Source organism: Somniosus microcephalus, chromosome 11 (genome assembly GCF_052327205.1).
Source record: "Somniosus microcephalus isolate GS21.2 chromosome 11, FLI_Smic_1.0, whole genome shotgun sequence".
Lineage (NCBI taxonomy): Eukaryota > Metazoa > Chordata > Chondrichthyes > Squaliformes > Somniosidae > Somniosus > Somniosus microcephalus.
The window spans coordinates 51,988,786-52,003,150 of NC_140997.1; the positions used below are offsets into that span (position 1 = coordinate 51,988,786).

At 45.2% G+C, this 14,365-nt stretch overlaps 1 protein-coding gene across 7 annotated transcripts in view; it reads left to right on the forward strand.

The window, feature by feature from the left end:
• ciita (class II, major histocompatibility complex, transactivator) overlaps window positions 1-14,365 on the forward strand; it is an 89,867-nt gene that overhangs the window by 15,865 nt on the left and 59,637 nt on the right. Inside the window, exon 1 of one of the 7 annotated variants that reach the window (XM_086000640.1) lies at window positions 1,163-1,345. The exons of 4 other annotated variants lie outside the window; for them this stretch is intronic. Coding sequence is in view for 1 of the 3 variants with exons in the window: in XM_086000639.1 (XP_085856765.1) it covers window positions 1,756-1,759 (4 nt within the window). In the remaining 2 variants the exon portion in view is untranslated. Of the gene's footprint in view, window positions 1-1,162; window positions 1,346-1,397; window positions 1,494-1,531; window positions 1,760-14,365 lie in introns of those variants that run through there. 2 more of the 7 variants (XM_086000641.1, XM_086000639.1) reach the window with 2 other exon arrangements.

The following is a 14,365-nucleotide window of genomic DNA, read 5'->3' on the forward strand; positions in this document are numbered from 1 at the left end:
CCTGTAGTATCGTTACTATGTCTTCAAAACTCTTTTCCATTGGCTTCGTTGGGGTTAATAGATTTCGTAATAAACCATACGTCTTTGCACCCATTAAATTTAACAATACCGACGCTTTCTTGTCATCTGACACCTCATTTGCCTTGCAGTATACCTCTATTCGTTCGACATATGTAGTCCAATCTTCGACTTCATTGTCAAACGCGGTGATACTGCCACTCTTCGGCATTTTGGGTGTGGTTTAAAATGGCGTCTCCCAATGGCTTAAAATGGCATCTCCCGCGCTTTCCTTCCTCCCCCGCTGCTGCCAACGCCGCTCCCGGCGGTTCTCGTGGCAATGGCGGCACCCTGTAGGCTTCGCGCGCTTCTCCTGCGCTGCTGCCAACACCGCTCTTGGCGGTCCTCGTGGCAATGGCGGCGCCTCGCGGGTTTCTACGTGTCTCTCTCCCTCTCTTCGACGCTGCTCAGCCCCTGAACACCGGCTGCACCCTGTGCGCTCTGCCCTCTCTCTCTCCCCCGTCGACGCTGCTCGGCCCTTTGCTGTGCCGCTCGGTCGGGCTCTAGCCCACCGCTGTCCGGGAAGGGTCTGCGCACTACCTGTTGCCAGCCCGTTTCGCTGGACCACCTCGACCGGAAAGCCAAGCCTGGCTCTTGACAGCCTCCCCCACAATTCTCGAGTCTCTGCTGGATGACTGGGCGGTTGCCCGTGGTCGACACCCGAGTCTCTGGCCTTGACCTCCAATCCACTGATCTCCAGGAACGAATCCCCGGGAGGTGATGCAGAGTTGCAGGTAGGTTCGAACTTGCCTTGTCGCCAATGTTGTCTCTGTGTATAATAAGACACAGACTGCAGGAGAACTGTATAATAAGACACAGACTGCAGGAGAACGGTACAACAGGTGTTTACTCAACGTGGCTCACACTGGAACTGATCTGTACAGATTACTACTCAGTGCTATATACAGGTGTGGTCACTGCCAGTACTGCTGTATACATGAGCTGTAAAAGATAGTTCCCCCTTAAAGATATCTACATTACAAAACCCATTTTCTTTTGTTTTGCAAACAGTGAAATAAATGGGCACATGAGGTCATCATGTTGAAAGTGGGGAGCCTCTTCCATCTCCTTCAAAATGGCGCCTCTTGCAAGATAACTGATCAGAGCACAAAGTGAAACTGTTTAACAAGAATACGCCCTTTCAAATCAACTTTAGTTCGGATGCAATGTGGCACCAAATTCGAAGGCGGTGCACTTGCACTGCGGGGGGATCCCCGCACTAACTGCTCTTGGTGTTGACCTGAAGGTGCTGAAGACAGGGTTCGGCGCTGAGTGCCCAGCTCCACCGGTATGTTCGATCCCCCACTGTTGCATTCACCTTTCAGTGAGAGTGCGCTCGGGTTGTGTGTGTGTGGGGACATCGTTCAGGCGCCCTACGTCTTGGTCATTGGGAGTTTTAGGTCGTTAAATCTGAGTCTTGGGGAAATAAATCTGAGGTAAGTGTAAGGTCGCGGTGGTTATGGTTACGCACGTTGTTTGCTGTATTTTTGTTGTTGAAGGCAGCTGAAGCACTGGCTTTTGGCGTGTGCTGGAGGACAGCCAGCATTTTCTGCGCATCTTTGTCGGCTTGCGGGGCTTCACTGGGTCCAACAGACCGGGGGGCAGCAAGCATCAACTTTAGGAAGCCGACGACGCTCCCCTTAAACAACACGTGTGGTCATAGCAAAAATAGAAAGTCAAAGGGGCGGCTTCGATAGGATGGGTGCGTTGTTTGATTAACAATTTACAGTAAGCTTTAGTAGCATTTTAAAATCCCATTTGATGGTTGCATTCGGAGATATAAATGTGTGTGTGTATATATATTTTTATATATGTATATATTATAGCTATATATGTATCATTTATTTATATATATATATATATTTAATATATAAGGGGATAGACACTGGAGATCTCTTGGATGGATGCTAAGAATTGTAACTGTCTTTAATATTATCATTTCGGTCGGTGCAGAAAATAAAGAATTGTAACAAAATAGTCAAACGTCGTCTGAAAATATGGACAGGTTAATCGATAAAGCTCCTGAGTCTGCAGTGGTTCGCTTCGGCGTGTCACTCAATCCTTAATCACCTTTTCTTGTAAACTGCACGGTGGTTTCCAGGAAACTGAAAGTAAGTTTCGGAGAGCTGAAATATTGTTGGCAGCGCCGTTTCCTGGTTGGTAAAAATAGCCGACAACTTATCAGGACGGGGAATTTTTAAGGGCGTGTCGTATCTTTGATTATGGCTTTTGTTAAATGCAGGATTAGCGTTCATTTCTGTGAAGGTTTCGCGCGTGTTGCCTCTGCTCACATTAGATGGGTCAGAACAACCCCAAAGCATCTTCCCAGTAATAATGCACTTGTGAAAGCAGATTATCGCCACTCAATTGCTAAGGGCTGAAATGTATGTTTTCTAAATTTGGTCCTTGAGCCACTGACTCTTAAAACTAATCCCATGCAACAGAGAATTTTTTAATATAATAAAGTTTGTCAAAACAATACGTGTACTGGCTGTGAGACTTGTCCTTTGATAGATCAGGCACAAACCCCTGACCATAAACCTAGGTTTAAGGAAGCAGTTGCACTGCTACTTTTGTGTTGCTGCAAAGTTATTTCCGCTTCACAGCAACACAAGTCACTGTATAACTGGTGACCTGAACCAATCTGACTGGATTGGAGAGTATGAGAAACTCCTCCTACCTTGGAGTTGTCCTCATGTTTTTTAAATTCATTCTCAGGATGTGGGCATTGCTGGCAATACCAGCATTTATTGCCCATCCTAATTGCCCTTGAGAAGGTGGTGAGCCGCCGCCTTGAACCGCTGCAGACCGTGTGGTGAAGGTGCTCCCACAGTGCTGTTAGGGAGGGAGTTCCAGGATTTTGACCCAGTGACGATGAAGGAACGGCGATATATTTCCATGTCAGGGTGGTGTGTGACTTGGAGGGAAACTTGGAGGTGGTGGTGTTCCCATGTGCCTGCTGCCCTTGTCCTTCTAGGTGGCAGAGGTCCCTGATTGGGAGGTGCTGTTGAAGAAGCCTTGATGAGTTACTACAGTGCATCGTGTAGATGGTACACACTGCAGCCATGATTCGCCGGTAGTGGAGGGAGCAAATGTTTATGGTGTTGGATAGGGTGCCAATCAAGCGGGCTGCTTTGTCCTGGATGGTGTCGAGCTTCTTGTGTTGTTTGAGCTGCACTCATCCAGGCAAGTGGAGAATATTCTATCACACTCCTTACTTGTGCCCTGTAGGTGGTGGAAAGGCTTTGGGGAGTCAGGAGGTGAGACGCTCGCTGCAGAATACCTAACTTCTGATCTGCTCTTGTAGCCACCATATTTATGAGGCTGGTCCAGTTCAGTTTCTGGTCAATGATGACTCTCAGGATGTTGATGGTGGGGAATTTGATGATGGGAATTCTCTACCCCAGAGAGCTGTGGAGGCTCAGTCGTTGAGTATATTCAAGACAGAGATCAATAGAATTTTGGATATTAAGGGAATCAAGGGATATGGGGATAGTGCAGGAAAGTGGAGTTGAGGTAGAAGATCAGCCGTGATCTTATTGAATGGCGGAGCAGGCTCGAGGGGCCAAATTCCTGCTCCTATTTCTTATCTTTTTATGTAATGCCATTGAATGTCAAGGGGAGGTGGTTAGACTCTCTCCTGTTGGAGATGGTCATGCCTAGTACTTGTGTGGCGCGAATGTTACGTGCAATACTATGTCAAGCTGGGTTTATAAAAAGTGTTCGTGTATACTTTTTCTAAACTTATTGAAATGTCTTTTTTTAACATTTTGATAGTTGACACTCCAACATGCACTGATAGTTTGAATAGTTTACCAATCAGGAGCATGTCTCTGCACAAGTATGCATGTGCACAGCTTTCTGCTAGAGCAGAGAATGCAGCATCACACCAAGTCAAGTAATGCTCTTCCCAGGTGCAAATCAGACTCTGTGCCGACCAGTCTCAGAATGATATCACACTGTAACCACAGCCTAAGTTCTGAAACTTGCTGTTAATTGCATTACTTCGAGTTTGTAGGTGGCGTTCGGTGCCCATTTCTGTGTGTGCGTGCACCTTCCAAGAGCATTATTTAAAATGATTACTTTTGTCAGTAATAATAATGTCGTAAGGGCAGTAGTTCACACGTTGTTGTTATAGCATTTCATTACGGAGTATCAGGATTATGTTTGGTTTAAAAAAAAAACGCAGACACTAAGTTGTCAAAATCTAGTGACTGCCTTGCGAGGAAGTGAAGGAAAGCAATCCCTTTGGGGTCATGAAATAACAACAGAAAATGCTGGAAAAACTCAGCAAGTCAGGCAACATCCGTGGAGAGAAATTTGAGTTGACGTTTCAAACCCGAAACGTCAACTCAAATTTCTCTCCACGGATGTTGCCTGACTTGCTGAGTTTTTCCAGCATTTTCTGTTGTTATTTCGGATTTCCAACATCTGCAGTATTTTGCTATCGTACTACCCTTTGGGGTCATGTTCGCTCCAAGATGACACACTGATGGGAAACAGGAACCAAGTTGACCCTCTAAATGCACTAATTACATAATATGCCCAAGAACATACTATTTACAATAATACATCCATATAATACACTATGAAATGCACTAGTTACAATAATATACCCATTAAATACATTAGTTACAATAATTCACACATTAAATTAATTTGTTTGGTTCAGTTGTAAGGTGTCAATTTGGCTCAGTTAGTAGCATTCTCTCCTCTCAGTCACAAGGTGGTGGGTTCATCCCCTACTCCAAGACACTCAGTGCACTAATGAAGGAGTGCTATTGAAGATGGTATCTTTAAACTGATTCGGTCTGCCTGTTCAGCTGGCTGTTTTATTTATAAAAAAAAAAAAAAAAAAAAATCCCCTGAGACTATTCATAGAAGAACTTGAGTGCTCCTGCTATCCTGGCCAACACTCCTCACTCAACTAACATCAACAAAACTGGTCATTCATCTTATTTGCTGTTTATGGAATGTTCCCGTTTACAAATTGGCTGCAATGTTTGCGAACGTAACAAGAATAACTACATTCCTAAAAATAATTAATTGGCTGTGAAATGCTTTGGGACATCTTGAGGACAAGAAAGGTGCTATATAAATGCAACTTATTTCTTTAGTTACAATACGACACCCATATTTTATTTCAGCGTTGTGAACCCCCCCAACACCTTTATGGAAATAATTAACTTTATTTGGCTGTGAACATATCCATTCACATGAAGTGATTTTGTTTATGTTAACATGGAAATCTATCAATAATTTCTCGTAACTGATTATGCTAATATTCATTTCAAAGGATGAGAACAATTGAAGAACTTCAATGACTCGCATGCCAGTTATACTGCATATTTTGAACCTGTGTAAAAATTTGGCAGCAATGCAAAATATGCAGTACATGTGAAACCAGATTGGCCTTGGTTTAGGTTCGGCTTTGTGGTGTGAGGGCACTTCAAGAGGATGGCCTTGCACCAGCTGCATTGTAAGGACCAAGTGAATGGTTTGACTTTCAACCACCTTTGGCCTAGGAAATTCCTCTTGATGTAGCTCTTATACCAGTGGGAACAGGGCTGCATTAACGCAAGGGCCTGTTCCCAGGGCCCCAACATTTTTTGGTATGGCCCTCAGTGAGAAGGGTGCAGGTTGGGGGAGAAATTTTGTGGTTTTGCTTTCTGCCTGCTGTGCACAACTGAAAATTTGTGTAAAACCTTCATGCTGGCTGTGTGCTTCCTTGCATGCAACCTAAGGGAGGAGTCTTCACTTCTTCGGTTCCCACTCACTGCATGTGTGGTATGCCATCAGGTCCCATTTTAATTAGGTGTATTAAGGATAGCCAAGTTCTTGCATGTTGGAAAGTTGCATGTGTACTGGTTTTGTTGTCATGCACTTTCAAGCTTTGGCGATTGTTTCCGGTGCTCTCTTCACACTTGATTGAATAAAAAAGGACAAAGATAAACAAAGAAAGGATGCCTGTGTTATTAGATAGCACCAGAGCAGGCCTGGCTGCACCTTCCAAAATGCCACACATTATATGTGAAGACGCAGGCACAGCTACCTGGCAATGATGGCTGAGCAGTGCCCTTATCAGCTCAGGATCAACAAGGAGCTGTGTCATCTGTTTCAACAACAGCTTGCATTTATATAGAACCTTCAACATCGGAAAATGGCCCAAGGAGACCAGCAGCCAACCTCCAGCATAAGGGTTTGCAGTAGAAGCTAATTTGCTAGCCACAGATGTATCAAAAAATGACTGATGCTTTATTCAGCACAGCATTCTCATTGGACACCAACAACAGAATGATGAGGGCTACCCAATTTGTCTGCACAGTTGGATTTTCCCCCCCAAAATTGACGGGACTCATGATGCTGGGCACTCCCTCAGCATGTCCACAAATCGGCATGGGAGCAGGGCTGAGGACACCAATGACGTTTGTGAAGCCCTGCCTGAAAGTTCTCTCCTTTTGATCCCTTCCCATGTTGAAGACAGACAAAAGAACCTCTTGTAGATTGTAACACAAGGCTTGTACAGTAGCAGTCTGAGCATTCACAAGAGATACTGCCGCTGGGCTTAGGATCTATGCCTCTGCTGCAGATGCTCCTGGAGTTGCCACCTAATCCAGTAGACTGCAGTGCAGAGACCCCTTCCTTTAAGACTGCATAGATACGGCCAGTGCACTCTTCCACGCTTCTGCCCAGGCCTTGCAAGGAAATTAGGACAAATTCAAGTGATGGCTATGGGTGATCCTGGTCAGACAGCAATGTTCTTTCATGTGCAGACTCTTGTGAGGTCAGAAATGGCTAGGTACGGCAGCTGAGGAATAGCTAGCCCTCTGGATAGTAGGTTTCTTCTCTGCCACCTCTAACCTCTTTTTGTGTGCTACCTCCTCAAGCTCACTCTGCATTCTACAAAGTGTGAGCACTGTCTGTTATCTTCCAGTTTGAAGTGTGTTTCCATTTATTATATGCCAGGACGTCCTGACAATTGAGAAAGTAGTCTTGATGTGTTAGAAGTTTAAGGAGCACATAGAGTGAGAGACGTCTGTCCAACCTAAAGCTGTGTGTCCATAACTAGACATGAGATTTGCAATTAAGGAGTGTTGGAAGGATTTGTGGGTGAGCACCAACAGGAATTTCTACCCTACAGTGTTAACATATGGTATATAGTGCTGCATCTTTATCATTGAAAGTCATTTTTTGCATTAAAACTCATTGTCCAATAATTCAAATTAAGCAACATAAATAACGTAGAAATTTGGAAATCTAGTGCTTAAAAAAAAAAGTCAAATGATTACGTAATTCAAATTAATGTTGATTTTAAAAAGGGTAGATTGTAAATAGAAAGTACTAGTTGATCTTGTTGACGTGACTATGTACATAGGGAGTCAAGACCAAGTACAGCCTTCAGGTGAATCGGGGTTAGAGGGCAAGAGGGGTGGGATGGGGTAATGAAATTAGGACACAGATGTAATTTAGTCCCGTCTTACAGTCATCCGTTCTGTCTGTATTTTCATAGTTCTATTTTAAATTCCTATGTTCACATTTTAAATGGCAACTGCTTATATAAACTTGTCACGCTGCGATCATCCCATGCTGCCATGTGACACTTGGGCGTTTCAATATTTTGGGGTTTTCCTATTGAAGGTATCCAAATTTTGCCTCATCTTACAAAGTGTGTTACTTTTGACACTTTATAAAAGCAAAACTTTTTTTAATGGAAATTTAAAAAAATCATTGTATCCTAACAATGTTACACATGTGATATGAGGTGAAGTACATTGCTTTCTTTTGTTAATTTTGTACCTCCACGGTAATGGTAATAATTTAACATGCTCTTTGACCATGATGGGGACAGAATATGTATTTTTTTTAAGTGTTGACTATTGTGCGTGTGACGTGTACTTTAACATGCCTATAGAGCGTATAAGCCCTCACATGCCTTTCCAGAATGACTAGCCACTATATTGAAAATCCCCTAAACTGCCATCAAATAATTCAATGCGAGTGGCTATTGTAAACGCGAGTACAATTTGATTCAGCAGTGCAGAGGTGTTTGATGTTGCGCCGGTTGAACTTTGTTCAGTAGAAACCTCTTCAATAGGGAGTTTAAAAAAATGTTTGACCATATAACGTGGGCGTTGCTGCAATGCTACATTTATTGTCCATCCTGAGAAGGTGATGGTGAGTTGGCTTCTTGAACCACTGCAGTCCTTGTGCTGGTGATGCTCAATATATGTGACAATCCTAGTATAACAAGCTATGAAAATATGAATTAAAGATCATTTACTTGAAGATATTGCTCCTGAGGGAGTTACTACCCAAAGGTTTGCTCAATCTATGGATGAAAAAGTATGGGCTAGATTTTAACAATCTGACTCGCTGGCAGCAGGGGAGCCCTGTAGCGCATGGGGGCCCCCGGAGGTTTCAGCAGCCTGTTCGTCAGTGGCTTTTTAACGAAGCCACTGCATCAGCATCTGACTTCCGGGTTTCCCGACCAATTAGCACGAGCGGGTGTGATGATGACACGCATGAGTCTATTTCAGCTGAACTATTTAAAGGGACCCTGCGAAGATGAAAGTTGAAGGATTGTCCAGGTGGGGGAACAGAGGAAGCGACTGCATTAATGGCGTCCCAATGTGGCAAGGCTGCTCCTCGCTTAAATCATGCCTCCATAGAGCTGATGCTGCGTTCTGTAAGGGCCCGCAGGGAGATTTGCTTCCCAAGCCAACTTCAGCACATCACTCCTCATACGTACTTGCCTTGCAGGTGCACCCATTCCCATCTGTCCAGGTACCTAAAGCGCACCCTCAGCATTCCGATTGCTTGCTCGATGACCATCCTCATGGTCAGGTGGCTTTAATTGTATCTCTCCTGGGCCTCGTTGTTTGGGCTCTGAATGGGTGTCATCAGCCACATCTTCAGGCGGTAGCCCTTGTCTCCAACGAGCCAGCCGCTAACTCTGCTTTGAGGTCGGTCGAGCTCTGGGAGGGTGGACTGATGCAAGAGGAAATCATCATGGCAGCTGCCTGGGAATCTTGCACGCACCTGCATGATGGTTTTTCTGTGGTTGCGTATGAGCTGAACATTGATGGAGTGGCATCCCTTGCATTTGACTAAGACTCCAGGGTGATCTGGGGGCGCCTTGATTGGTACACGTGTGCAATCAATGACTCCCTGGACTTATGGGAAGCCAGCCAGAGCTGCAAAGCCGAGCGCCCACTTATTCTGGCTGGCCTCATTGGTTGCAAAGTGTACATAATTGCCGGCCCTGAGTGCATTTGTGGGCAGCAGATTGCGGGATTCTGCAGATATTGCCTGCAGATCCCTGGAAGTAGCCAGAGGCGAAGAAATTGAGAGCAGTGGTGACTTTGACGGCCACTGGCAATGTGTGCCCACCAGGTTCGCTTCACAGGAGGTCTTCTTCCAGGAGGCTGCAAATGTCTGTGACCACCTGACGCGATACCCTGAGGCACTGGTGTTTCGCCATGTCCAGGAAGCTGATCCCCTGCCTATATACCCTGTGTTGGGGGTATTGCCTCCTGCGAGCTGCACCCCTGTGCTCCTTTTCCTGTGAAGCGGCAGGTCGGTGAGGAGGAGGCTGCTGCTGCTCATCTTGGGTCCTCATCTGAGCTCCAAGGTAAAGCTGCATAAGCGGCATCCAAGCTGAACTGATGCTTGACAGATGGAAAGTGCAGATCAGGCTCACAAAAATCCAAGGTAGAGAAATGACCTCAAGTAGTGGAAATCACCTGCAAAATAGTAAAAGCACACTCTGAACAAGTCCTGTGAGCAAAAGCCTTTCGCTTAGGCAAGGAAGCAGGCGTGAGGTCTGAGTACTTATAGGATTGTTTGCCTGTCATTTGGTCAGACCCCTCAATTCGCGCTAACATCTCGCCTTGCTTTCACTGGCGAGTTCCAGAAAGCCCGGGAAACCTGTGCAGTCAGAGTTCAAAGCTCAAATCTGCAGTTAAAACAGCTCCTAATTCCCTCTCGACATCTTTTAATTGCCAACCCGCCTCTTCCATGGGGATTTCTCGCATGCAGTCGAAAGCGCTGCAGTTAAAAGTGGAAGTCGGTGGGTTGGAATCGAGGGATATGGGGATAGTGCAGGAGATGAGGTCGAAGATCAGCCATGGTCTTATTGAATGGCGGAGCAGGCTTGAAGGGCCAAATGGCCTACTCCTGCTCCTATTTCTTACGTTATGTTCCCGACCCGCTGTCAGTTTCGGCCCTTTTAACCACCCGCTCCCAAACGCACTCACTTTTTTAGATTAAAATTCCCTCCTATATGTTCGTAAAGCATTAAAAAAAAATAGCATTTTAGATTGAGTCTCCTCTTCACTGCTTTCCACTTTGTGATGTTGCTGACTGAAAATTTGACGCAGTTCCATTGAAAGCGATGGGAGACCAAATTTCAAACTAACCTGATAGTTGATCCAGTCTGCTCGGCCCTGGGAAAGCGCCCTACTGACTGATTACTCTGCACCTCTTCAGCAGGGGTTCTCAGCTGGGGGTCCGCGAGAAGATTTCAAGGGGTCCGCCAAATCTTCAGATTGTTTCTAAAATGATTTCACGTTAACTTCCTGTTGCTTTTATATTCGATGATCAACGGGGGTATTACTGTTGATGACGCGGTTCCCTGGAACCGATTGTCTTTCTGTGGACAGATGCGGGGTTTAAAGGATTGACAAACCCCTTTCAAGGATAAAGGTCTCCGACAAATTTTAGTGTGTGTGTATAGAAGAGGCTAGGCAGTCTGTTTGGGCAGAGGCAGCCTGCTGCCCGGGTGGGTGAAGAACACGATGTTGCTGGTCCAGCCACACCTTTGCATTTCAGCATCCTGTGACGCTGTGAGATAGACTTCGGGGAGCAGTGAATGTCGCTCTTGTAACCGGCTTATTGAATAAAATGATTAACACTGAACGTTGAGATGTTCCGTTTGACAGGTTGTGTAGAATGGGCCTATATTCTTTGGAGTTTAGAAAAATGAGAGGTGATCTCATTGAAACACACAAGATTCTGAAGGGGATTGACAGGGTAGATGCTGAGAGGTTGTTTCACAGAATCACAGAAACCCCACAGTGCAGATAGAGGCCATTTCGGCCCATCGAGCCTGCACCGACACATATCCCACCCGATCCCCGTAACCCCTACACCAACACATATCCCACCCTATCCCCACGTATTTAATCCCCCTAACACTAAGGGTCAATTTATCATAGCCAATCAACCTAACCCGCACATCTTTGGACTGTGGGAGGAAACCGGAGCACCCAGAGGAAACCCACGCAAACACGGGGAGAATGTGCAAACTGCACACAGACAGTCGCCCGAGGCCGGATTTGAACCCGGGTCCCTGGCGCTGTGAGGCAACAGTGCTAACCACTATGCCACCGTGCTGCCCCTGGCTGGAGTGTCTAGAGCTAGGGGGCATAGTCTCAGGATAAGAGGTTGGCCATTTAAGACTGAGATGAGGAGGAATTTCTTCACTCAAGAGGGTTGTGAATCTTTGGAATTCTCTGCCCCAGAAAGCGCTGAATGCTGAGTCTTTGAGTACAGGAAACTCTTTGGTATCCGGCACCGACAGGACCAGGATGGTGCCGGTTGATTAAAAATTCCGAATGACGGAGAGGGTTCTCTATCGAGGCTATTTTTAACAAACAAAAATTAAAAAATCAAGAAATGTGCAGTATACAGTAATTGGGTACTCACCTACACCGTAGGAGAGTCAGACTCCTGTTATTGAGGTGTTCGGACCTCCGACAGCGCCAAGAAGCCGAGTAGTGGCAGTTTGGAGAACTACCCCCACTGACTAACTCGGCCACCGCGGGAGACTCGGACTCGGCAACATTTCCGGTTATTGAGGTGGTGTTTTTGGAGTATGAATTTTGCCGGTTAATAGAGAATTCCAAATAATTTAGGTGCCGTTTAAATGAGAGTTTCCTGTATATTCAAGGCTGAGATAGATAGATTTTTGAACTCCAGGGGAATCAAGGGAGGGATTTGGAGATCAGGCAGGAAAGTGGAGTTGAGGTAGAAGACTAGCCACGATCTTATTGAATGGCAGAGCAGGCTTGAGGGGGCGTATGGCCTACTCCTGCTCTTATTTCTTATGTTTCAGCAAGTTTTCGGACTTGAGAAGCAGAATCCCAGTTTATCATTGAGACTACCGCAAAGCGTGGAGATTTAAATATTTATCTATTTGCGAAAGAAGATTTGATAAGTCATATGATAGTTATAGACCATTTTAAAGTTGCAGATTACAAATACACATAATGTGCCTGGTTTTATCTTAATAACACTGGTGCAGTTAAGTTTACAAAGACGAGTGAATTTATTAAAGACCTTAGTTGCTTACCTTTTTTTTTAGTAAATAAACACAACCATAAAGGAATAACAACAGAAAATGCTGGAAACACTCAGCAGGTCAGGCAGCATCTGTGGAGAGAGAAAGAGTTAACGTTTTGGGTCGATGACCCTTCGTCAGAACTGGAAAAAGTTGGAGAATAACAGATTTTTAAGCAAGTGTAGGGGCAGGGAAGGGGAGGAAAGAACGAAGGGAAGGTCTGTGCTAGGCTGGAAAAGAAAGACTAAAAAGAAAGACTTGCTTTTATATAGCGCCTTTCACGACCACCGGATGTCTCAAAGCGCTTTACAGCCAATGAAGTACTTTTGAAGTGGAGTCACTGTTGTAATGTGGGAAATGCGGCAGCCAATTTGCACACAGCAAGGTCCCACAAACAGCAATGTGATAATGACCAGATAATCTGTTTTTGTTATGTTAGTTGAGGGATAAATATTGGCCCGGACACCGGGGATAACTCCCCTGCTCTTCGAAATAGTGCCATGAGATCTTTTACGTCCACCTGAGAGAGCAGACAGGGCCTCGGTTTAACGTCACATCCAAAAGACGGCACCTCTGACAGTGCAGCTCTCCCTCAGCCTAACTTTATGTGCTCACAGCCTTCTGACTCAGAGGTGAGTGTGCTACCAACTGAGCCACAGCTGACACCTAAGGCAGGAGAGATTAAAAGACAAAAGGGATGATGGTATAAGGCAAAAGGAGATGGTAATGGGACAAGTTAAGAAACAAAAGGTGACTCTAGATGAGGTGTAAATGGCAATGGCAGAATCATCAATAGTTGCCATAGAAAAAAGGGGAAAAGGAAAGAAAAAAATAGGGGCCGAGGTTATAGTCTGAAATTGTTGAACTCGATGTTGAATCCAGAAGGCTGTAAAGTGCCTAATCCACGATGCTGTCTGACCTGAGGGAGTGTAACGAAGGTTCACGAGATTGATTCCTGGGATGGCGGGACTGTCTTGTGAGAAGGGATTGAGTAAACTAGGCCTGTATTCTCTTGAATTCAGAAGAATGAGAGGGGATCTCATTGAAGCATACAAAATTATTACAGGGCTTGATAGGGTGGATGCTGGGAGAATGTTTCCCTTGGCTGGGGAGTCTAGAACCAGGGGCCACAGCCTCAGGATAAAGGGTAGGCCATTCAGGACTGAGATGAGAAGAAATTTCTTCACATAGAGGGTGGTGAATCTTTGGAATTCTCTACCCCAGAGGGCTGTGGAGGCTCAGTCATTGGGTATATTCAAAACAGAAGTTGATAGATTTCTGACTAGTAAGGGCATCAAGGGATATGGCGATAGGGCCGGTGAATGGAGTTGAGGCAGAAGATCAGCCATGATCTCATTGAATGGCAGAGCAGGCTCAAAGGGCCGAATGGCCTACTCCTGCTCCTATTTCTTATGTTCTTAACCTCTAATAAATATTGCAACATCTCCTCATGACAAGCAAGCATTTATGTTCAAATGGAGCACAACATTTGCCATTCTACGTGAGGATGTGCATGGTTGCAGCCACATTTTGTTCACGCACTGGTGCCTTTTCACCCATGACTTTTGTTTATCTGCATGTACATGATCGGTGCGTCATTCGCAGCCTGTGGGTATATGTCATGCAAATTAGTAACATAAATTAGTAACAAATAGAGTGAGAATACATGTGGTTAATTCTTCCCCAGTGAGCATGGTTCAGCCTAAATAGAGATTTCACCTAAGCAGCACTGGAGATCATAGAATCTTACAGCACAGAAGGGGGCCTGTGCCAGCTCTTTGAAAGAGCTTTTTCTCCATAACCCTGAAAATTGGTTCTCCAAGTACAGGAAACTTTTTTTTTTATCCGGCACGGACGGGACCGACGTGGTGCCGGTTCATCAAAAATTCCGGATAACCGAACGCTATAGTAAAAGATATGGAGCTAAGAGCTCCGTATAAAGCAACAAACCCTGTGCTTCAAAACAAT